The 25,173-nt window shown below is 39.7% G+C and overlaps 2 protein-coding genes across 2 annotated transcripts in view; one reads left to right on the top strand and one right to left on the bottom strand.

The window, feature by feature from the left end:
* Positions 1–1,411: 1,411 nt before the first annotated feature.
* DONSON (downstream neighbor of SON) lies at positions 1,412–5,521 on the top strand (the record flags this gene model as incomplete). The annotated part of the gene is made up of 8 exons (XM_009703936.1): positions 1,412–1,615; positions 1,983–2,161; positions 2,713–2,891; positions 2,992–3,115; positions 3,234–3,335; positions 4,033–4,231; positions 4,898–5,113; positions 5,384–5,521. Coding segments are annotated over 8 exons (1,341 nt in total), but the record flags the coding sequence as incomplete, so codon positions are not given.
* A 4,412-nt stretch (positions 5,522–9,933) lies between these two features.
* The window catches only part of SON (SON DNA binding protein), a gene marked incomplete at its 5' end in the record, with an annotated part of 38,104 nt that continues 22,864 nt past the window's right edge, over positions 9,934–25,173 (bottom strand). Inside the window, 6 exons of the mRNA XM_009703935.1 lie at positions 9,934–10,989; positions 11,552–11,667; positions 11,746–11,814; positions 15,993–16,140; positions 23,481–23,597; positions 24,003–24,113. Of these exons, the coding sequence (XP_009702237.1) occupies positions 10,831–10,989; positions 11,552–11,667; positions 11,746–11,814; positions 15,993–16,140; positions 23,481–23,597; positions 24,003–24,113 (720 nt within the window). The remainder of the gene's footprint in view (positions 10,990–11,551; positions 11,668–11,745; positions 11,815–15,992; positions 16,141–23,480; positions 23,598–24,002; positions 24,114–25,173) is intronic.

Below are 25,173 nucleotides of genomic sequence, written 5' to 3'. Positions count from 1 at the left end.
CTTCGGGTGGCACCGAAGAGCGGCTCTTTGCCGCCTGCTTAGGGTCACCCTTGACATTTCACTGCAAGGGGCATTTTTTTTTATATTATTATCTTCAGCCTGGTTCTTATTTTGTGCTGCATCTGACACTCCTTTTGTGTTCAGCTTTTAGAGGCTGTTTGTGAAGATAAGCCCACCAGGAGAGCAGAGCCCTCTGGAAGACCGGACACCCTCACCCTAACCGATGTACACACTGCGCATACTGCTTCTGCAACATTTTCAGCTGTTCTCAGTTCACAAAAAAAAGCTGAACCTGTTTAGCTTCATATTTGATGGTCCATCTCTGTATAAAATGATGTACTAAAATGTTAACATTCAAGAAAATTTCTTAAAATGCCTTGATGTTTACTGTCACAGTGACAGTCTTTTAAAAGCCAGCCTTCTGCCCGACATCACTACTGTGGTAGTTCTAGTTGACAGAGGTTGCTGTCTTCTTCCAGTTTTATCACCATGTTTACTATAATTCTTCTGTTTCTTAGTTTTCTATTTTGTTGAGATAAGGAAGGTCTTCAAAGTGATCTCCTGCAGTCTTTTATTCAGCTACAGAACAACCAACTTTCCCAGGCACGCAGGAAGGAGAATACCTGAAAAACAGTCCTTGAAAGAGAGTTTTTGAAGCAGGCAACATCTAACATTGTTATAGGTTTAGAAACTTAAGTTCATACTAACTTTTAGCAGAATAGAAAAATGACTTCTCAAGAGAACAAACTGTCCTAGAGCTCTCCAGTGGTTTTTTTGCATCCTCTAGGAAGTGTCTGACATATTACAGTCACCAAGAGAAGATGAAGTGAAATAACTGTTTTGGCAGGGAAATTCTTGTCTTCATAAACTTCAGGCTAAGTTTTCTTTTTTTGAATCATTCATCCTTTTATCTGTTCCTAGTTTATGAATTTTGGAAAGACTCCTGTGAATGAAAACCCTCTTCTCTGTTTTTATAACCAATATAATGTTGTATTTCTATTAGAATCTGTTAGTGACTGATCAGTTGAATACAGACTGTGCCTTTCGTCAGCCTGTGAACAGTCAAAGTCTGTGTAACTTGGAATCCAGAAGATTTTTTTGAAGTATGTCTCTTAACGTAATGCAAGGACTTCCTTAGGATCAAAATGAGCTAGGCGTTTTTGCTGTTGCACTGAACTGGACAAAAACATGCAGGAGACAACAGGTTTAACTTGTCTTTTTGGAGGCTATGAAACTCAAGACGTTACATGTAATAGCCAGAGTCCAGTGTCTGCTCTGTCTGCCAGGAAAGGTATATTAAATCAACATGGGAGGAGACCTAACCATGCTAAAATATAAATAGGTAGCTACATAAAGTGTGGGGCTTTTTTAATTTTCTGTGGGTTAACTGATGCTATTTCTGTTTTGTAAGGACCTTCATTTACCTGTTGCTGTACCCGAAGTCCCCTCCTCACCAAGACATGAATTTCCCGCAGACTGGAGCATTAAAACACGACTTCTATTTATGTCTTCCCAACCTTTTACCTGGGCAGAACATTTAAAAGCACAAGAGGAAGCTCAAGGATTTGCTCAGCATTGTAGAGCTACAGAAACCAACTTGCCACAGAGCATAGAGGTAACACTTTGGAGGGTAGCTTGAAGCACCAGCTTTAGAAAGGAGAATGTACCTTTGCACCTTGCCTTAAATGTGCTGGCACTGAAGGCTTGATTCTGTTTTGTTTTGGTCTGGCTCATTTAGACTACTAATTCATTCCATCCATGATTTGTACCTATAGTGGCAAACAGTGATAAGTGAGTGTGCATTTAACTCCAGCTGTGGAGCAGTTGCCAGTTGCTGTCCGTCTTTCTTCAATCATCTGGCTTATTCACAAGCCCAGGGTGGTTTTTTTTTAGTATCTAATGTAATATTTTTTAATCTATCGCTTGCAATGCTGCCTTAAGTAAAGCATTACCTTTCTCATAAAATACTTTTTGACATCTAGGAACCAAAACTGTCGACAGAACTGCGTTGTGCCTTTCAGCAAAGCCTCGTTTACTGGCTTCACCCTTCACTGCCATGGCTGCAGCTCTTCCCTCGCATTGGAGCAGACAGAAAAATAGTTGGAAAGGCAAGTCCTTGGTCACAGGATGAAGCCTTGCAACAAGTGCTAATGAGTGACTGGTAAGCAGAACCAAACAAATAATGTATTTAGTAAGATTAAATCAATGGGATTTTAATTAATGCACAAGTTCTTTCCATTTTTTATGACAAAGCTTTTTAATTTATTTTCTTTTTTTCAGCTAGGATCCTCATTATTTTGAGGACCAGGTTAAGGAAATGTAAGACTAAAGCTATCTTCATGTGTTAAATGCCCCTCTCCAATCCTAGTTGTTGATTTGAGTAGAATTCCATAAATCCTGTTAGCCGGTTGCCTTTGATGCTTCCTTTGATGCAAGTGTGCTGCAAAAGCCCAGCACACACAAACAGGATGCATTTCAAACCACATCCTAGAAAGCAGCTACGCTGGAAGAGCCCAGCACTCACAAACCGGCTGCATTCCAGAGGACTGCAGCTTCTTAAATGTTAATCACATCTGAAAATCTGGCTAATCGGTCGGTGTGCTCTCAAACCTGCGCAGAGTGCGCATCGCTAACACCCAGCCAAATCCCGTTTGCTGTGTCAGTAGTAAAGAATGAACTTCAGTTACAGAATTGTTTTATTCTAATTTGCAGGTCTGTCAGCTTTACTTCTCTGTACAATCTGCTCAAAGCCAAACTGTGTCCCTACTTCTATGTATGCACCTACCAGTTTACCGTCCTGTTCCGTGCAGCTGGTCTTGCAGGAAGTGACGTTATCACAGCTGTAATTTCTCCCACAACTAGAGGTTTAAGGGTAGCCATGAGAAATGAAGGTAAGGGGAAACCAGTCCAGCTAGGATTTGAATAACTGATAAAAAGTGCATTAGCTGCGTTACAGAACCGTTCACTGCTTGCTTTCCTCCTCTGTTGAAGGCATAGAGTTTTCTTTACCTTTGGTAGAAGAAAGTAGAACCAGGAAACAGAAAAACTCTGAAGTGAATTTGGAAACACAAGGTGCCAACAGCCTGGAAGTGGCCAACAGCATGGAAGACGGAGAGTACGTAATAAGTCTTCTGCAACGCTAGACTTCAAGGGCATCTAGAGACCCCTGCGCGTTCCATTTGGAACGCCTTTGCAGGAAGTATTGCCCTCCTAACCCTGATTCTGTTTCCCAGAGAACCAGCTCCAAGCGATGATGACGATGAAAGTTTCTCTTGGCTTGAGGAGATGGGAGTCCAAGACAAGGTTAAGAAACCAGATGCTATTTCTATTAAACTGTATCCTTTCTTTGCACATCAAGATGGATGATGCTGGAAAGCTGTGCAGATGTTATCTTTTTGTGGTACAGATTGAAGTTTTATAAAAGCTTTTGAGAACCTATTTCCAAATATCAGCCCTCACATTAGTGCCTATTAAGAGACTCTGCGTGTCTTCATGAGTTTCTTTCTGACAAGTATTTCTAGATGCTTTTGATTGTTAATGTAACATTGTGAAATCCATTAGATCACAGACTGATTTTGTCACCTCATGTGTAGGTTCACTGGAAAGACTCATTAGAATTTCTTTTTTATTTTTTAAAGAAAAGGGTGGATGTTGAAGTAGGCCAGGTTTACACTTGGAAGTAGCATGGCATAGTAGGGACACAGCTGTAGACCAGAACAGCTGTTGCCAAGAACCTGTATGTGTTTCAGAGGGACTGAGGAACTCAGTCTTCCTCTGGTTCCATTTGCACTTGGAGCACCTGAGGTTTTCAATAACGAAATCAGAAGTCAGGTTTAAGATGCTGCTTAATATTTTAAGAACAAAGCTGGAGCAGTGTAAATCTTGGTGGGTTTTTTGGTTTTGTTTGTTTAAATGAGTCGATTGGTCAGAGGGGGCTGAAGTTCTTCTGGAGTTGCGCTGCTCCAGTTCTGCCTTGGGCGCGTTGACGCTTGTCACTTCCTTGGGAGTTTCCTTTGACTCTGGTCAATCCAGTCGTAAGGAGAAGCACGAGGTGCAGGTGGATCACAGACCCGAATCCCTTGCGTTAGTGAAAGGAACCAACACGTTCACCTTGCTGAACTTCTTGATAAACTGTAAGAGCGTAGTGGCTGTTGCAGGTCCACAAGCAGGGCTGCCACCAACTTTGTTGTCCCCTATTGCTTTCCGAGGTGGAACAATGCAAACGCTCAAAGTAAGTAACACAACCGTCTCTATTTTTCTAATAAGGACAAGAAAGTTGTTTCTTCGCCCAGCAGGTCAGGCACCGACTTTGTATAGTTTCCCTCTGGTACCGCAGAGTCCTTTTTTTGTCGCTATAGCCCGAGTTAGCATTTTGACTGCAGTACAGACTGCCTCCTGGATCGTCTACATCCACGCAGATTGACGCCGCTAACCTGACAGCCCAGGATTTCCATTCTTCACCTCCCAGTAAATAAGAGGTTAAGCAGACTTCACAGATACTAACGTGGGTCTTAAAAGATTCTCCTGAGATCTTACAGGGTTTCAACTTGCAACGAGGGAGCCTCTCTGCCCCGCGGCTCCCCACCTGCTGCTACAAGGAGGTGGTGGCTACTAAAGGCTGTGCTATTAATGCAGGGAGCACAGTCATCTGGCACTGGAGAGGTAGTTCATGCTGCTCTTCTGCACTTAAGTTTCTTAATAGTGCACCTGTCACTGCTGGTACATTCTAGATGTTAGACAGTAAAACCATCATACTACTTGTGTACTGAGCAGGAAGTTAATATTGAAAAGTATTTAGAACTTTTAATGCAACTGTGGCACTGCAGTATTAAAGTAAATGAAAATTAGGACTTGATTTGGTCTGTCAAAAACTAATCCTATGTGGTCTCGTCTTCAGGCTCGAAGTGTAAATGCCAAAGCCAGGGCTCACTCAGCGTACGAGGACGTATTCAGTCTGGAGATCGCGGGTCCTGTCCTGCCTCATTCTCTGCATTCACTGACCACAGTGCTCAGGTCCGCGCAGAGAGGCGCCTTCTCTGCCGTGTTCTACACCCACGAGCCAACCGCTGTGCTTAACACTGGTCTTGGCGATGCAAGCTCTGCCTTAAACAAGGTAAGGAAACTACCGGAGACAGTCATTCCTGTTAGGAATAGTAGCTTTATTACAAACTGTAGGACACCAAGTGACACAGAACTTTCCCTTCCTACATGGGTTTACACCCCATTACGTGTGATCACCTCCTGGCAGTCCTTGTGTCTTGTCATTCCCTCTGAAACGGGATAATTGGAAACCTGGCTTTTCAGGAGTTCCCCAGCAGTACGCAAACGAACATTTCAAACAGAAATACCTATTCATGTCTCTTCTTCACGTGACTTTCCACAGGAAACCATACACAAAGATCTTCCCATGTGTGGGCTGCATCCTAAGACTCTGGATCAACTGAGTCAGTGTCCAACATTGGGAAAATCTTCCATCCGATTTCTGGAAATGAAGGATTATGCTTACACCTGGAAGGCCTAGGTATGCTGGTGCCACTTGGTGGAAAAGGATGCTCTCTACTGTGCAGCTGCTGTGCTTCACTGGGGTCTACGGGGGAACAGCTGCTTTCTACCAGGAGGGATACAACGTAGTTGTACGTCACAGACAACAACCATTGCACATCACCCATCATAAAACACGTCAAAGGCCTTTTCCTTCATTTCCTTTAAAAGGCCTTGGACATCTCCTTTTGAATTTTAGAAAACCTTTTTTAAATAAAACTTGATAAAAATGTGATTATCTGTTTTATTGGTCTGACTGGTGTCCGCAAGGTCCGTAGTTGTCCTGCACATGCAGATTCTGGCCTGAAGTACAGAATTTCTGCTCCTGCTTTGGGTGGTAACTCAGAACCATTTTGGATGGGTGGAATTGTTGGCAAAGGGCTCACAGCACCTTGCCAGAAACCCACTAGCTCCACCCTGGTATGCTGCACCTCCGTTTAAAGTCAGCTCTGAACTCTAGTGAGACAGATGAAAGACGGACACAAAGCGGGGGGCTCAAGGTTTAAGACTCCTCAGACCTGCTTGGCTCAGCCGCCTTGTATTCCCATTCCTCTGACTTTGATTAAAATGAGCTAGACTTTTACACAGCTGTTGTACAAACTACGGCCTGAATCTGAACAAGCTGGAAGAATAAAAGCTGTGCCACCCAATCGACAGCAGAGAAAATGAGAGGCAGCAGGGGACCTGTATGGTCACAGCAAGACAGAAGGCTACTCACAGGTTGATCGCAGCCTGTTTCAAAGCTGTTTGTGTTGGAGGCGTTCTGTCACATTTCACCCGGCTACCAGGTGATCACAGCCCTGCAGCAGCAGAGCATACTGAAGCTGAAGAGCCAGACGTAGGATACCATCGTGCTTGTCCACTCCAGCAAGATTTCTAATTCAACTGCACACAGAAAATAAAGCCATGCTCACCCCATGTGGTCACCTGTCCTCGCCATCACTACCAGGCTGTTTGCTCACCCCCTCAGAATCCTCAGTTTCTCACAATAACCTCAGACTGGAGCCAGGGCTTTCTCGAGGAAACAACCTGTAAACTTAAAAATGTGGGCAGGAGAACAAGTTACTGCAGATTGCGGCATGATGTGAGCTTCCTGTGCCTTTCAGGTACTTTATATCGACACCCCTTGAAGGATCCTACCCCAAGAATACAGCATGTATACCACGACACCGGAACGCTTTATGTTTCTTACTTTACAGTAACTGCCAGGACGTTGTCAGCCCAGTGGTACACTGAACAAAACGCCCAGAAAAACTAGAGAAAGCCCCTCTCCTGATGGAAAAAAGGCAGCTTAAAACACTGCGATAATGTCAAATACTGTTTCTGGTGGTTCAGGGCAGTACAATCCAACTTGAATTCATCTTTACACTACTGCCTAACTAATCTAGAAGGAAACGACTGAACTTTTCCCCTTTGATTAGTAACAGCAAGAGTGAAAATCCAGTGCTCGTGGGGAACAGCAGAAGACTGGGTGTGTTAACTATGCTTTCATTTCCAGTCACTTTTAAGAGACTAACAGTTTACTGAACGCCCTTTTTTATCCGTCCTGTCTCCCTCCCGCAGTCACAGCCTCATCTGCTGGAAACCAGCCTTGAGCCCAGCGCCAGGGGGACCTTAATGGCGGTTCCGACACCGACCGCGTCCCCTGCGCCGAAGGGAGCGGAGCTTTGCCTGCTGTCGTGCAGGGGAGCTTGGAGCTCCCCACCCCACGTCCCCCACAGGCAACCCCTTCCCAGGGCGCGTGAGGAGCGAGGCTGCTGACGGAGTGCGTTAGCACATGGAACAAGCTACTGAAAGCGATAGGGGAAAGCTGTTTTTATCAAGCCAATAAGCATTTCGGGATGTGGACTTGAGCACGTTCCTAGGCAATACAGTAATTATTACTAATTTCAGCTCCAGTTGGTATTTTCACCTCTAGCGTGCGAGAGCTACAGACAGACCCCAACCCCAATAGCTTGCAGTCATTAAAAATAAAAAAATTGAATTGCGGTTATGTTCTTGAAGTCTAGAATTGTGCAATTTCAAAAATTTACCACCAAATTCCTTATCGTAGGCGTTGCACCATTACCCGAGCTGCAGCTCCTCCTTGCACTGTAAACTGTGTTGGTTTGAAGTCACAGCTTTCCCTGCAATTTCAGCATCTTCCAGTTGCTCCCAGCTCTGGGATTCAGTGCTGTGCTTGAAGCACCCTTGGCTCCAACAGATCTTCCGCGCCAGAGCTACAGCAGCACACACCACCCACGCTGCTGCTCTTCCACCTAAAGGCATTTTCAGTAAATGCTACCGTTATCCCAGACGCTTATAGAGCAGCAAAATTTATTTATTTAGCCTGTCCAAATGTGAGTTTTCATCACAACTATGATTTGTTTGGGAGAGCTAGAGACTGTAGCAGTTGATTAAGACTTCATAAGGGTTTTGCACTTTAAGAGGCAATTTCAAATTTTCCAAGACATAGGAACTTCGCCTTCCTGCTCCTCCAGCCCTATTTAAAAACTACAAACGAGAAGGCTGCCAAGAAATCCTTCTGGTGGAAGCTGGCTACAAGTTCTCAGGCATCCGCTTCAAAACGCGCCTTCCTCATGTGACGGGGAAGTCAGAAGCACTTTCAGCGAGATTACTTCTAGGAAAATAATTCTGTAGCAAATATATAGAATAAATAATTCTGTAGCAAAAGGAAATCCAACAGCCAAACGGACCACGTCTTCCCTCAGCAGGAGTCACAGACTATTCCCCTTTAAGACAGCTAAAGTGCTGCATAAATAACCAGGTTCCACGAGATTGTTTCCTAGTTGTTCTTTTTAATATATCACTACTTCTCTATTTCCTGCATGCAAAGGACACTCAAACCAATTCAAGTTTACAAATTTAACAGAAGCACAGCGCTGCACTATCTTCAGATTCATGTATCATTCTAAACAAGGAATGAAACTAAAACCAAAACCTCAAAATCAAGAACTGTCATAATGAGGGCATTACAGACCTTAATTATTTTCTTTAAGTCTTCCTTAAGACCAAAGGTTAAATCCACATACGGTACCATGTCTTTACGGCATGAAATCCAGAACTTTCCTAAATATTTTATTTTTTTAAATGGAGTCTTCAATGGGACTGAATTCCTCTGCTCCTTGCTGCTGTGAGATAACATATATCTTTACATTATACATGGGGAATATAGACCAAAAAAACCCCAAACCAAAACACAAAATACAAAAGACTGTATGTTCCTAGATTTGACACCGTACAGCTGTGAAACCAGTGCTGACACGGACACCACACACTAAACAGAACAATCAACGTCTCTGATGTTTTAGCACTATCAAACCAGTCATTTAAACAAAAGTCTGATTAGGAGCTCCTCCCACATCCCCAGTTAATTACTTTAAGTCATACATCAGAAAGTCAGACTTCAGCTAAGACAGATACAACACCCAGTTCTCCGAGAGCAGATCTTTCCATTGCTGTACCATCAGACTTACTTTTGGTTTTAACACACAGCTTGAAAAACAGTTCAGCAAACGAGGCACAGAGATCTTCAAATATTTAGTCAGAGACTGAAGGCAAGAAGCCAAAGGGAAAAAAGTTTAATTAAAGACAACTACGTCCACGAAAACTGAGATTAACTTTGACATTTCTAAAGTGCTTTGACAGACTAGTAAGGGGCTTTATTTCTCACAAGTGTGTGGTGGAGAACACAACACCATTTCTCTGCTGTACGCACCACCAGACATTGATCCTTGTCCCTTCAGGGCAAAGACAGACACCTTGTTCTGTCACAGCTGACAGACCGCACACACGTCACCTTGCTTTGTGGAAGAAGAGGTAGGAGAAATTCTTCACCTCCACGTTCCTACTACCATCGTCAAGGTCATTCACTTCCAGCCTGAGCACAGCCTTACTGCGTACAACCTGCATTTTGTTCCTGTCCTGGACGAAGCTCTGGTCAGTAGATGGAATACACAGAGATCTCAAAAAAGACTTCTCTGAAATAAGCACCTGAACTACTGGAGTCTGTGAATCATGTTGATCTGCTCCTAACTTGGACAAATTTGGTGTACAATGCCCTTTCCATTTCAAAGTGCACATAGCTAAAGTACTAATACTTCTTAAAGTTTAAAAAAAAAAAAAAAAAAAAGCAAAGCTTTCTACATCCTCTCCCTTGTCAAACTGCCAAAACTCTGGATGAGGCTGTCTCCTTGAGGGCAGAGTACCATTACAGAAAACTGAAGCCCAAGTAGTTAATTTGGCAATAGCCCAAAGCGACCACAAACAACTAGAACTGATTCTGCAACCCTAACGGCTGTTGATAATCTTCATAAAGCGTATTTTTATACTGTGCGTTTCTTCAAAAAGTTGTTTTGGCATACATTTTAAGTACTGTTTACTGACCAGCGATTAAGATTATGAACTTGTGCTGCTTTATTGACCAAGTTGGGTACAACAATTTAAGCATCATTCTATCCCCTCCCTCCCCCCCTGAATCCAGTTGTAGATTTGTTAGAGTTTAAAATTCACATTAACCACAAATCATACAATCAACATCAGGCAGTGTGTTAATTGGTTTGGAATAGACAACTCCATCATCTCCCTTCTTAGAACATGCAGGGAGAGTCACCTTTACATTGCAAGTCTCATCGATTCCATTGCTGGACTTTCTGCCATCCCTGTGAAAGCAAAGCTTCTGCCTCATCACGTACGTCCTAGAGCACGGGCTGCGTGGCCAGTCGCAGCGCGTCACCGAGCGAAACCCCCAAACCAAACTCTAAAGAGAAGCCACGGCGTTAACTCTGTACAACAGGGCTACCACCGCGCGCTGGCTCGCAGGGGTCACGGCGCTGGCCCGGTATCTGTCCAGCAGTACGCGCCAGCCTCGACCAGGCTAAGGGAAACCGCACGACCTTTTACCAGCTGTCGGCAAAAGCGCACGAGTAGCTTTACCGAGACCGGGGAAAACTGCAGCATTGTACAAAACGGTATGAAAGTGTTAACATTCCATATTGAAGAGAAATTGCATGAGTTTTAAAACAAGGGTTTAGATTACTGATGCCTCCAGAGTCTGTCGTCCGATTTAGTCATTTAAGAAATAATTACATCACTAATGTAAACAATATAAACATACCAAAAACTAAGTATGATTTAAATACATTTTGATGGTACAAAAGAAAAACCTGAAGGTGTCTGTACAGTTTTTACAACGTGGGAATTGCCAATGTATTTACAACATGAAAGGGCAAATACCATTTTTGTGCAGAGTAAAATTATCTGAAATAATGTCAATATAAAAAACAATATCTAGCGGTGTGAGGCACTCCTAAACATGGTGGTATTAACCATGCTTTCCTTTGGTACAAGTCCCATCGCTTGGAGAGCCGCAGTTGCTGCTGTGGCTTTAGCATGCTTCTTATTAAGGCTGGCAAAAGTAGGCCTATATTCGTTTCCGTTGACTCTCACCTGTTTAGGAAAGAGGGAGAGGAAAAAAGAAAGCGTTAGAAAGTGCCTCTTCCATTTCCATTTCGAGGCGGCCCTACATAGCTCCTTTAAGCACATCCTCTATGTAATTCCTCTTTAGAGGCAGACAAAATTCACATCTGGTCTGTCAGCACAATCAATTTCCAAATAGTAACAGCTAATACAAGGTATTATGTGAAAAAGAAAAGCCCACATCATAAGCTAACTGAAGGACAAAAATACCTACATCTTGCTCACTACCTTCACAATAGTGAGACTTATCACCACACCTACAATTAAACAGCAAGACTACGATACCACACAGGTTAATAATTTTAGTAAGAAGTACAACAGTGTGTTTCTTGATGGATTTACAGATTAATGTGCTTGAGAGATCTGATGTGGCCTTTACAGAAACGGGACTTTGACTTTTTACCAGCAAGGCACTGCTTAGCAGTCCTCAGCCATCCCTGAGCTGGCTTGTATGTTCATATACAAATACAAACATGAATTTACATCACCTTTAATAGAGAAACCAACAGCAAACAAGGAAACTCAAACACACCTTAAAGATAAAATGTTTGCGATGATCAGGCCCACTATCATCTACCAACACAAATTCAGGTGGTGACCATCTTCGTTTGTTACAGATCTCCATCAACGCAGAAACTGGATGTTTACCTGAAAGATAAAACGTATTTGAAATTTCAATGCCTCTATCAAAGCGACCATTTAAAATGAGACAAGTAAGAATCTCACCTGAAAGATCCTTCATCACAACATAATGTCCAGATCTCTTTTGTGCCTTCTCTCCCACAGCAACAAGCCCTAAACAAAACACAATAAAGTTTACATTTATGATTCCTGCCCAATTTCAGTATTCTCATCAGTAAAGCAATAACATCTATCAGTGGAGTTGAAACCTGGAGACACCAAATAACTGTTCTGTCAGAAGCCTTTCAAACGTCCCCTTCATCTAGCATTTTTTCCCCTCCGTACCACATGTAACATTCCTCTCAACTGCTCTAGTAAGACTCTTAACAAGGCAGGTAGTAGAAAACTTCGAGGAGTCTCATGCAAGTTAGGAAACACCTGGTTTTCCGTGCCCTCTTTGGAGAAACACGGAACAAGAGAGAAACGTAAAAACATTCTCTCAGTCAGGAATTGTTTTGTGCAACCCAAAAGTCATCCACTACCTTAACAGTTTGCCTCTAACATACTAAGCATTTGAAGTATTTCCATCAAACAGGGCAAAGTGTACCTACTATCTCCTTTTATGATATGAGTAACTCAGTGGTGTTCTTATAACATGTGCTCTCTTTATTTAACAATGTTCAAATACTTATCCTTAACGTGCAAGTTCACAGCCCAATTACCGTGATTTCAATCACATCTGAATATAAAGTAGCAGAAATTCATGCAACTGGGCCCCAACCAAGTCAATACAAAGACCACAAGTTCCAATGGAAGTCACTGCAAAACATGGAGGCTGAACATTTTCCTTTTTAAAATCTTACAAGAGTAAGAATTAAAGTATAACAATTGCTGAAACTTTATCAAATGCCAGTACCCATGCCAGGCTTACTAAGTGACTCAAGTTTCTTTCCACTCATTTTGCCATTACCTGAAATACATCTGAACAAAATACCTGAGTGGTTTTTCAGAATTTCTCAGACTTCAATCCTTCAATATTACTTTGTTTCTTACCTCGATTTGTTTCTGTTCCTGGCTTTATTCACCAAAGACAGGGAGATACTGCAATTGCTTCCAGTTTTTTCCTGTTCCTTCAGCTTTTTTTTTGGTTGGCATTTTGTTTTGTTTTGCTTTAAAAGAAAATCCTTCCCTCCTTACCAGATTTTCATCCTAATATTCATGCAGCTCCAGAGACTTTTCAAGTGGCATGAAACCCTTGTAGACAACAATCATTGAAACAACGTTTCTTTTTCCCCACCCCCCCTTACAAAATTTTATACCTAAAATAACAAAAGATTTCCACCAAAGGAAAAAAAAACCCACACCACCTCTGATGTCATTCTTCGCACGAATACTGTCTCTCCCTCACTCTAAGTCACTGACACTTGTCTTCCACATCTTGTCCCTGATATCTCAAGAGGGATTTTTTCAAAAAAGCTGCAATGGACTCCAAGAAACTGCCGATGCACCAAGCTTCTTCAAACACAGACAACCAACAATTTACTGGCGGACAGCAAGGCTGACGAAGGGTTTGGTTTCATTGCTGTCGGAGGGAACTGCAGATCTCGCTCAGGGTCTGGAAAAAACAGGGCCTAAGGGAAAGCTACGGCAGAGGCCGACAACCTTGTGGTTCATGTCTTAGTGCAGCCTACTGAGTAACTCCTTTGCTAACTGCTTGTTCCTGCGCCTAGAAATAGTATTTTATTTGGGGTTAAGTTCTAAAAATGTGTTAAAAAAACCCTTACAAAACAATAATTGTTTACTTACTTAACAGGCAGACTCCTTTTGCAAATTTCTGACTTTTCGTTAAACCTCTACACAGACCTTTTAAAAAATTGACTTTTTTATACATTAAAGTGTCAACACTAATGTTTGAAGTTTTGCAGCTACTTGTCATAAATGTATAATTGTTCTTCAGTTGCTTCTTTGTAATGCACAAAATATACTGCCTCTTCCTAATGCAAGTTGTCTCGCTATATTACAGACTTAACATTAAAGATTATTCTTTATCAACACAGAACACCTTTAGATCTTTTGTGGATATTATAAGACTGCAGACATGGTAATAATAAAATAATTGAAAGCTATGAAATTAAAGCAAAGCCCAGCCGTCGCTAGGGTTATTAGTATTTTCAGATTAATCTATCAGATTAATCTGCCAGGAAGAGGCATCCTTTAATTCCATCTAACATTTTTAATTGTCATTGAAGACCGAGCATTCAGAAGCAGAAAGAGCAAACTATCTGGTACAGAATGCCCAGCACAGTAAGGACCTGATCCTGTCTCGTGCCTTAGGGCTTGATGCTTGAAACTTCAGTATCACATTCTGCAGGCATTAAGGAAATTTCTATCAGAAACCACGTGAGGATCCCGGGGCACACTTCTAGAACTGGAAACTTGAGCTGTGACACAGCTGTGTATTACCAAAAGGTTTTTAATGCTCAAAATACTCAGGTCGTGCAGCAATACTGCCGCTTTCCTACGTCATGACAACAAACAAGCAACATAATGAATGGAGCTAACCCTTCTCTCCTCACCACAAAAGTCCATCACCATGTTATGCAGGCTGCTGGAGAAAAATAATACTGAAATAGACTGTTTTCAATTTCTTCCCTCTGACTGGTATTAATTAGGCTAAGCTGAAGGAACTCTTACCAGCATTGAGAACTTTACAAGACAAAAAAAAAATAAAAATCTACAAAGATCACTGTAACTAAGTAACAAAGTATTTTTCAAAGATTTTCTTGGCAATCACTCTGTTGCCCGTAATTTTTTTTTTTCCCCCTTTCTTTCTTTACACAGAAAGGTTGCACAGAAGAAAAACAGCTGAAAAGCAAGTTTGGTCATTGTTCGTATACAATGAAAAAGTCTGTATTATGTGTTCTGTACTTTGAGATTGTTGCACTTCTCTATTTATAAAACCATATTATGCTGCTAGAAGGTCTTCAGAACCTAGAAAGCAACAGGTATTTTCATAACATAGGCTTGCTTTCTCATTTTCTCTCTCTTTCCACTTAATATTTAAATGTTTAAGTCTATTTTCACTGCTAGCTTGCTCACCTGAGAAGTACTGAACTATCTCTGTATTGAGAATTAACCATTTTGACACCTAAAGGTTCCTCCAGCAGTATCTCTGCAAATAAACTTCACAAGATCTGCATTTATGTGCTCTGTTTTCTTCTGAGCTCAATTATGATCACTGACAAAAGCAAACACAAACCCATAATTCAAAGTATTTTCATGCTTTAATATTAGGTGTGATCTATTTAATATATTAAAGGTTCCCAGTTTTTTTAAAAAAAAAAATTTAGGACAACAACAGGAAGAATTTGTTCTCCTGCAGTCAAAATGCTAAGTTGTTTGTTTTGGTAACATGCATAATAGAACAATTAAATCAAATCTTGAGTGCTGAAATTCTGCATCTTGTATTTACAATGGTTAGAACTTTTATTGCAGATGGAAAATTTTAATGAACATTCACTCTGAAAACAGAACTCTTGCTGAACATGCTGGCAAGATGGCCAATCATATAAACCATGCTGCCCCAGCTTAAGTAGCAGCACACTGCTTGTAATTAAAAGGATAGTTCTGATGAATCAAACGAGACAAGTGCAACAGTTCCCCACCTGTGGCCATGAATTATATAAAGAGAAGGAAAGACTGCTAAAGAAATCTTTGGAAACAGTCAGGAAAACATCATTGTAGTTGAGCAGAGGTGCCTGCAGCTGGATCAAACTAGGAGGTGGAACAGCAGGGAGCTCAGACAGAGAAAAAAAGAAAAGAGAATCCATTTGGAAGACCTACAAACATCAGTAGGACAGTCTGTTCATGCCAGGATTTCAGCTGAAAGGCAGCAGTAACTCAACTCTGTAGCTCTCACCTCTGTCCTTCACCCCAGTTTAAAACTGATCAAACTATTTCATCTCCTATCCTGCCCCATTCCTACTTCAGCCACTTTCTCTAGACCAACCACAACGGTTTTTCCATAATTCATTTCCCTCTCCGTGCCTTCTCCACACATCCAACTGAAGCACATCCCTAATTTAAGAACCACTGAGCAGCACTTTTTAAAATGGAAGGTGAAGGTTAGGGAAAGTTAAAGAACATCTGGAAGAGTTCATAGGCATAAGGACAAAGCCTATATACATAATCCAGAGCTTGAAAAACTGGTACCAGAATCATCTACATCCTTTGGTTAATTTTTGCAGTGAAGCTCACCCAGAAAAAGCTTACTACTTTGAAGTTATTTTGCCCATCTCCAAAACAGACATGAGAAGTTTATACTGCCACGAGACATTTAAGGAAGGGCTTACCTTTTCGATCTGTCTTAAAATCGACCATAATCGGCTCAACGCTGCCTTCTTTGTTTTTGCCAAGCCCTTCTCCTTCTCTCCAGCCCATTTTTCTCATCAGTTGAGCTCCCATTCCTCCAGTTACAGGGGCTGCTCTTAAGAACTGATCCTATCCAGAAAAAGAAAAGTAAAACAATTCCTAAAGTTAGCACTGGGATTTTAAAAACTAAGTGGGAGCTTCCAAAAAAAATGTTTCTAACAACCTTTCACAGACTCAATTAAAAAAAAAAAAAACACCTTAGCTTTATATACATTAACATTTTGTATAAACCAGAATTCACGCAAACACACGAGACACAAATCAATATTTTCAAAAAAGAACAACTTAAGAAAATTCTAATGCAATCCAAAAGTGGCAAGTGACCCATTTCAGACATATGTATTTAATAAAACGATAACCGTCCATTTTTAAACACGCTACTTTGGTTCCAATGCATCTCTTCTCATCTCGTGAAAGGAGGCAGTGTTAACTGTTTAACTGGCAACATGTGTGCCAAGTGTACCTAGTTATTGAACAAAATACAAGCACATTTAGTAATGACATTCACATAGTGTTTAGGCGTATTTTAAATATATAAAAAAAAAAGTTCCCCATTTTATTATACAGCAGTTGCACATTCAAGTTCTACTCTGAAAATCCACATGAAACATACAGGTTTTTCTTGTCTTTTTTTTTTTTAAAAAAAAAAGGAAAAAAAGGCGCTTAGCCACACAGTTTAGCAGCAGTAGTCTTCACATTCTTTCAAATCATCATTACACAATAGTTGTTAAATGGTGAAAGCTTACAAACAGAAATTTTAAAAATCTGTTTTGATGTAAAGAACTTTAAAAACTCCTTAAATGTTTACGTACCTAGGCCTCGATGGCCGCAGTGTTGTGAATAGTAGGGCTGGCATTGACCGTGGCAAGAAGGCAGCTACAAGGATTTGACCCTGAAACAAGTTTCCATATAGAGGGGTGAAAGTTCACAGGTTATTCTGTGAACTATCATCTCTCTTCTGCCCCCCCCACTGACCCAAGTAAGTAAGTCAATCATTTCCATCACAGCAAAAAATTGCTTGCCTTAAAATATACAAGTTTACACACTGGCACTGATAAGTCCATCAGTTATTTTGCACAGTAGGTTAGATGATACAATGCCTAGTATTTTTGTGAAAATTTTACTTACTTGCAAAGCAAATTAATAGAACAATTTTTTTTTCCCCCTTTATTTTGAGTTGTGCTTGCAAAAGTAAGCATTTCCCAGATTTGGACAAAGGACCGATAGGTCCTTAGTTTCAATTTGTAGGTAAACAAAACCAGAAGTCTTACTTTTGCACAGACTAAGGGTAATATATTTTTAAGGGGATTTCAAATTGGCAACCGACACATACTAATGATGCATGTGTGCAATCCCCACTATACATGGTTTTAAAAAAATCTAAAAAAAAAAAAAAATTGCTGAAGATTGTGGTAGGAGTTCTCCAAATATTTACCTATTAAACAGTAAATATCCATCAATCATGCAACTGGATGCTGCATTTAGTAACAAAGTGGTCTGATGGAAGAGTGGAGGGGCTAAGCGCACCTCTCCAACATTTTTCTGACTGGTGCAGACCATGCAGTGTGTGTGTGTACACAGAGACAATCAGTTTCTTCGATACAAACTGCCTCATCTACACACCTAGAATGGCTTTTACTTACTTCCATTTTCATCCTTCCCTCTCTTTTCCAGGAACCTCTCATAAGAAAAGGGCAACCATGCCGAGAATGATACAAACCCCAGTCAATGTCACCCTGGGTTCCGATTCCTCTTTTGTACCTGCTTTGCAATGATAGAATTTTCAATATAAACATCTGTTTCATTATCACCAGCGTGTATTCAGTTCACAAATGACAGAGTGCAATTTCTTGATGAGGTCACTTTAATGCTACACAGCTTTCTCATCACACCTGTAAATGTACTAATTCGGAGGTTAGGAGTGGTGTAGAAAAGAGAGAATAGAATCAAAATACTGCTATTGATAGTTTAAAAAAAAAAAAAATTAAAAATCAAAGTTGCGAGGTCCCATATGGGAATTACCAGAGCCTGAACAAATTCCAAATACTGAAAAGAGTTCTAAATTCCAAAGTGCAGTTTATTAAAAACACCTCTTCTAATGTCTGAATTCAGAATCCTATCTGACAACTTTAGTAGGAATTTTTGACACTAGGCTGATTCTTAAACATGTACAACAAACAAGACAACAGGGAATTAGACATGAAAGTTCTGTTTCATTGCAGAATAGCTGTACTTGTGTATTACCCTAAAAAGCTAAATGAAGTAATTCTGGTACCAATGAGAGGACAAGCCTACTTTGATTCAGTTTACTGAAGAAGCAAAAGTGGCCTGCAGCAGGGGAAAAAGTTCTTCTTTCAGCTTTGCTTTGTTTGGTTTAATAATAAACTGAATATAAATCTCTAATGTCACCCGTACAATTATATTCTCTTTAATTATTTTTTTGTAATTTAATGACAAACAACTTCAGACAATTCAACTCATGATTTAAGAGAGTATGTGTAAAAACTAGTGCTGTATTTGTAATTACATTTGAAAACGTAAAAATAGTAGAAATGTTAATGAGAGCAGGGAAGGAAGATAAACATTTCTTTTCAGTTTTAAAATTCATATAAGGCAAAGTTTCACAAAACTATTTAGCAGCTATGCACCCTTGCAGATCTGGCCCATAAGGAGATACCAAATTGAACACTATGTAATAAAATAAACCCTCAGGTTTCTAAGTATTTGGTTACTGTTGTTGGAATTAAATAATTACTTACAAAAATAATTGTTCTCTTTCATTCACTAATCTCAATTTGAGTAATTTACATGAGTCTGCATGTAAATTTAGCATCACTCTTCTCAACTTTTGATCTCTAAATTCCATGAAGAGTGAACCAAATAAAGCACACTTCCATTCTGCCAGCAGATGGAGACACCTAACAAGCCACATTCTTGTGTCAACACTTTTTTCTTTAAAAAGAAGGCTACACATTAAAACCTGATCACTTAAGAGGGTTTTTAGTAATTTTCATTAGAACTATTCCCTCTTGTAAAGCTAAATTAAGACAAGAAATTTTGGAGACATGAATGCCTGAATTAGAATTTAAGGGCTTAAATAAGTAAACACAAAAAAAGTCACACCCAAAAGGATTTTTTTTCTGAAACACAATACAAGCTGGACAGTCACCGTCGTTTAACTGCAACAGCTGTCTTTGGGAAAAGGACAGCATACAGCGCTGAACTGAACAGTCTATAAAGCAGAACCTGCAACATCCAAAATATTAAAGCCATAATTATTTGAGAGATCTTAAAATACATCATCAATTTCAGCTCTCTGAAAATACCCATTCCTTCTCACAATGCTGACACGGCGTTACAACCTCAATTCGGTCAGAAGGAAGGTTTATTTCTTTTGAGCAATAATTTATTAAGCAAAGGACAACAAAGCCTTAAAGGTAGACAGTTTCAGCTATAGCACAATGGGCTTAAAGATCAAGACTAACTCCAAAGAATTTCTCTGAGTCAAATACCAGGAACAAGTATCTATCTTTGGCAAAACTCCTGCAAAGTAGCTGAATTTTCCATTAAATAAACTGGCATTTTTAGCAGCAGCTACATTCCTTCCCCAATACAAGAGGAAGAAAATCTTTCTGAAGAATCCCATCAAATGCCTTACAAAAAACTACACTCACAATCAGCTCCAGGATTTCTGTTCACAACTTTTGCATACAATCAGCAGAAAGCAAGCTGAAGAGAGCTAGAAAAATAAAAAACAACATTTTGAGGACTGAACAGGGCATCAGTCCAATGTAACTAACATATAGGTGATTTGCCTTGTTGTGTGGCCTTCATTTCCAAGCAAAGCTCATCGTGTCGTCTAAGGCAACAGCAATACAAGTATTTTGGTAAGTGGCCTTGTTAGAAGGTCAGAAGTCCTTCTGCAAGTGACAATCACAATACTTTAGTTTTATCGTTAGCATGAGTTTTACTCATCTGCTACGACTGTGGAAGAATGGAAGGAACGCTTTAACTTTTCAGAACTTGCTACACCAAGTAGAGCATTCTAATGGCCAGAGTAAAACTGTGTGTCATGCTTTAGCACAATGGAATAAAACACATCCCAAGCACCACCCTGTGCGTATAAAATGTTGCGGAAATCTTGTTTTAAGAGAGCAAGTTTAGGCTATAGAATGAAGCTGATAAATCCAGAAACCAGTCGTGAGTCTGGGAAAGTCTGAGTAAGTAGACACCAACAGAATTTCCTTGGGGGGGGAAATTTGACCACTTCCTCCAATTTGACATTTATTTGGCAGCATAGTGTATTTGTAAGAAAAAAAGGAAAGAAAAAAAAAGAAGCAACCTCCATGTCAGTAATATTTGTGAACTGATTACACCAATGATGATAAACTGAAACAGAAACCACTTTTCCAAAGAAAAAGATAATACTGTTCATGAATCTGTTTTAATGATACAAGAAACCTAACAACATATTACGCCTTTACAAATACCGCTCAGAACCCTATGCATGAACATCATGAATTAGCACGTTACTTAGAAAAATAAACCATACTTCTAACCGATATGTCGATCATTCAAGTATGCCACGTTAATCACTTCAGTAACTAATTCCCTCAAAACTTTATTGAGATAAAATTGAAAATGCAGGTATATTTTGGTTTGAGTACATATTACCTCTCCAGAGTCATTTTTAAAGTACAAAAAAAAAAAAAGCTGAAATCCAAGAAATGCAAAGTGAAGACAGCGCTTATCAAACAAGTTCCCCAAGTACTTTAATTTTTCTCCCCTCCTGAGACCACTCTTCTGTTACATCTATCTGCTTTTGTGATTACCTCTGTCAAGCACAACGTCTGTACGTGTTCTAATTCTTTGTTTAGTGATACACAAAATAACTAGCTGACATGGGCTCTGTTTCTGCTAAACAGTGCATGTCCACAAGTCCCCTTATGGCAATTGCTTATGGCAGTCTCCCAAGCAAAATGCCTTCAGTAAATGTTTCCAGTCAGAAACATGCATTAATTTACACATACAACATACCCCAAGAAACTCCATAGCCCTACTAGCAGATGAAAAATTTAGAAAAATACTAGATTTTTTTTAATGTTAAAATGCATTTTCTTAGGATAAAAAAGGGAGTACAAGTCTGATTTCCCAGTGCTACACTGAATAATTAACAAGGATTAAGTTACACAACTTCAAGTGCTTAAGTAAAATACAACCTGTACTTTGCATTTCATGGTTGATTTGCATCGATGTCACTGAGAAAGATAACATGCATTCATAACCCATTATCCCTACTTCACTTTTTTCTGTGAAACCATTCTCTAACCACAGGACGTGATTCCACACTAAGTTCACCAAACCTAAGTTTTGTGAAGCCTTTCACAAGCCCCACCGTTCCTGATTAAAAAAAAAAAAAAAAACCAAACAAAAAAACCAGGGCGAGACTCGAGTAGCCCCATAACTGTAACTACTTGGCATCTCATGAGTTTGATGGCAACGTGCGTGCAAATATGGAACCTGGAAAGAGCAAAAGAAGTCAAGCTGAGGAATGCCAGAGCAGGAAAAAGGACTGTGTACTCATCTTCTTCACCCAACAATTCTTCTTGTTTCCAGTAGCAGCCTCCTTTCTGACAAACCACATGATGCTTGCTAGGGAGGATGCCTACTACTGCAAACCACTACATTTTTACAGGTACGGGAAAGACAGAAATGCTTCTGTTGGCTCACTCTTATTTCTAGGTTCAATAAAATGTTCCAGTATGCTTCTGCTCCTCACAGTAGTCATGTCCACAAGCCAGAGACCAGAATCTTCTCTCATTTTCTCTCTTCAAAGCATTTTGTTGGGTTGGTTGGTTGGTTGGGTTTTTGGGGTTTTTTTGGGGGTTTTGTTTGGGTTTTTTTGGTTTGTTTTTTTTTTTCAAAGCAGATCACGACGTTAAAAGACCGAGGGAAAATACACTTGCCTTCTCCACTTATTTTTTGTTAGTGGACAGTCCTGTTACTGTAAGGCACAGAAGATCACCACAGAACCTCAAGGAATGAAAACGGGATGAGAAGAGGAGGCTTGGGAAAGAGATGATCAAAGATGCTCCCTTTCCATTGCCTTGGGAATCCACTCAAGGCACTGCAGAAAGGGAGAACCCTCACACGCTTGCTGATCTTCTTTCACAAACCTCATGGTGGGAAAGCTCTCCTTTTCTCACCAATACATCCCTGTTGAGTGCTTTAGATTTCTAAGTTCCCCTGCCAGGGACAATTATTGCATCTTATCAAAGCCAACACTTGTTACAACCTCAAAAGTTAATAATTGTTAAAAACCAGACTTTATCATCTACACTGTGTATTAATACTGAGAAAAGTCCAAATGATTCCCATCTAGCAAGTAACTTGGATGCCTGTGTTGCCTGGCTGTCTATATTGCTTGGCTATATAAAGTGGAAAAACAAGTTAGTGAATCTTGGCAAAAATATTTCTATTTTTAGGATGTTGTAATTCCAGATTTTTGTGTTCAGTTTACACCAAGTTTATGGAAAATTCTACCTAAGCCTCAAATCTAATCTACCAGTTTTGAGGGTTGTCTTAACACCGCGTTCTGGAAGGATAAGCAGATACAGCGTGCACTCAACTACGTTACTTGCAAGATTGACCGCCAGAACTCATTATTCTTTTTGCCTGAAAGGTGGGTATTGCTTGAATTCCTCAGTTCTACTTCTTGAAAGAGAACCAGTTCAGTATTCATTTTCAAAGATGAAGCATGAATTATTGAACTTATAAAACGCATGTATGTATGACGCACCACACCTCAAAAATAAGCCAGTATTACTCTGCAGTGAGAGGTAATTATTTCACTGTAGGATGACATAAAACTTAACGCAACTGTGACTCCTGGTTTAATTCTCCAATCTTTGGCTCCCAGAAAACCCTGGTCATACAAATAGAGGCAAAGTAGCAATCAGATAGAACCAAGTCAAACAAAATGGCAGTTTGGGACTTGGTTCACTGAAGTTGATGCCAAAACATCACTGACATCAGTAACATCAGGATTAAACCTTGCCTGATTTGTCCCAATCCTATAAAAGTAGTGATGGACCTACCACTGCAACCATACCAATATCATGAATGTCATTTCAGTGTAAAGTAACAGTATATATGAACCAATCTGACTCAAATACCAGACGCACACCTTATCGAAGTACGCTATGTCATAAGCAACACCTTAATGCACAACAAAATGGGACACAGCAGCAGCAAGTATCTAAATTCATCAGACAATGAGTTTAACTCAACCTGTTGTATTTGACACATGCATTACCATAGGTTTTTAAGGTACATTTTTTGCATTTTCCGATACTTCCGCTGCTATTTAAAATGTGATAGTTAGACAAGTATGTTTGCGTAACTTCTACCTTTCTAATCCATGCTTGCGGACCACTGTTGGTCAGCTCATCAGAGGACAGTATCTGTGCTCCAGTACTTCCTGTGAACTGGCCAGGTATGGAGTTTGATTGAGCCCAGGCGTCAATCTATAAAATAAAAATCAAATGTAAGACCAAAATAAAAATTTGCATGTTTTTCCTTTGCAATTCTCTGGTGCTTCTCAGCAATTTTCACGATGATTCCTCGCTTATGTCTAGTGCTGCAGTCATTAACACTCATTTGTAAGCAGACACTTCAAAAAGCTGAGCATCTTTGTATGTTAACCCTAAAGTCTGAGCTCAAAGTCTAGCAAGTTTATGGTTCATGTTTTGCTTATCCTCAAAAATCAGTGTTATGAAGTGCAAGACAAAGGTAGAATTTTTAAACATACGCTCATACACCAGGCTTCCAAAAATCTGTATTTAATTAGATAAGAAAAATCAGCTAATAGGAAGAGTAACCATTTACTTTCTTTAAGTTCATCAAAACGCTGACGAAAACTTGCAACATACCTGTTCCTGTGCACGATTTAACATGCACATGGCCTCTAAATCAAATGTGTTTTCATTAAGTCGTTTCTGAGCCAGTGCTCGATCATTCATAGCTGTAGTTATGTCCACACCCTAGGAAGAAAAAGATTATTTTTAAAAATACAGACCACAGTAATATCCATTTGATCTGGAAAAAGCTGTTGTAGAATAAATGCTATAAATACTTCAAAGCTGGTTTACACATTGAATAGTTGGTTTGATATATAAACAGGCAATGTAAAAAAAAATCCTGGGACTAACTTGTTAAGTATATACAATATGGGCTTTTCCTAAGCAAATACACAATCTGAAATTAAAGTATAACACTGTGATAATTTAGTATCACCTGTACATACAAAATATGAAAAGAATTATTTTCAAAGAACTATTTTGGTCACAAAAAGTTCTGGTGTTTACTATATAACTTAAGCATATTATTGTTCAATGGAATCTTATTAATCAACAGACTTAAATGTAATTTAGCTAGGAATTTAAAAAAAGAAAGCCTTCATACAGAGCTGTTCACATGAGCACCCTACTATTAAGTCACACTACAACTTCAAATTTTATGTATAAAAAAAATTACAGCAAGAATCAGATGTATTCCATGCACTTAGCTTTAGTGTTTCAAATCTTACATCTTCAGCCTAAAACAAGACTTGCACAAAACTAAAACCAGACTAATAGCTCATAAAATTAACTGTTCTGGAAAGGATCATTTAGATCTGCGCTGCCAAACTAGAATAAAATTTAAAGGAAAATAAATTTGAAACTCTCTCACGCATACTAACCAGAATCATTTGGCTAAAAACATGGAGCAAATGAAGAAGCTCAGTGCAAACCTCTATGTGCAGAGCAATCAAAAGAGAAATCCAAAACATTTGGCAGTATAAAGCTGTAACAAATTATGGTTAGTATACAGCTCTTTTGTAAAATTATTTCTGCCTTGTTCTTCAGATGATGTGCATTCTATGGATCATTCTATTTTGAAAGGAGAAAAAGAACAGTGCTCCGAGGCAAGTGAAATTTCTTTGGAGATGAGCATGCAAAGAAGACTAAAAGGGCTGGAATTGTTTGAAGCACAGAAGAAACTGAATAATCAAAATAGCAAGTGGCATATAGCCATAAAGTAAGTTGATGGTTTAATTTATTT

This window comes from Cariama cristata, unplaced genomic scaffold, assembly GCF_000690535.1.
Source record: "Cariama cristata isolate BGI_N322 unplaced genomic scaffold, ASM69053v1 scaffold16877, whole genome shotgun sequence".
Lineage (NCBI taxonomy): Eukaryota > Metazoa > Chordata > Aves > Cariamiformes > Cariamidae > Cariama > Cariama cristata.
The sequence above is the reverse complement of the archived record's forward strand: the minus strand, read 5'-3'. Positions and strand labels throughout refer to the sequence as shown.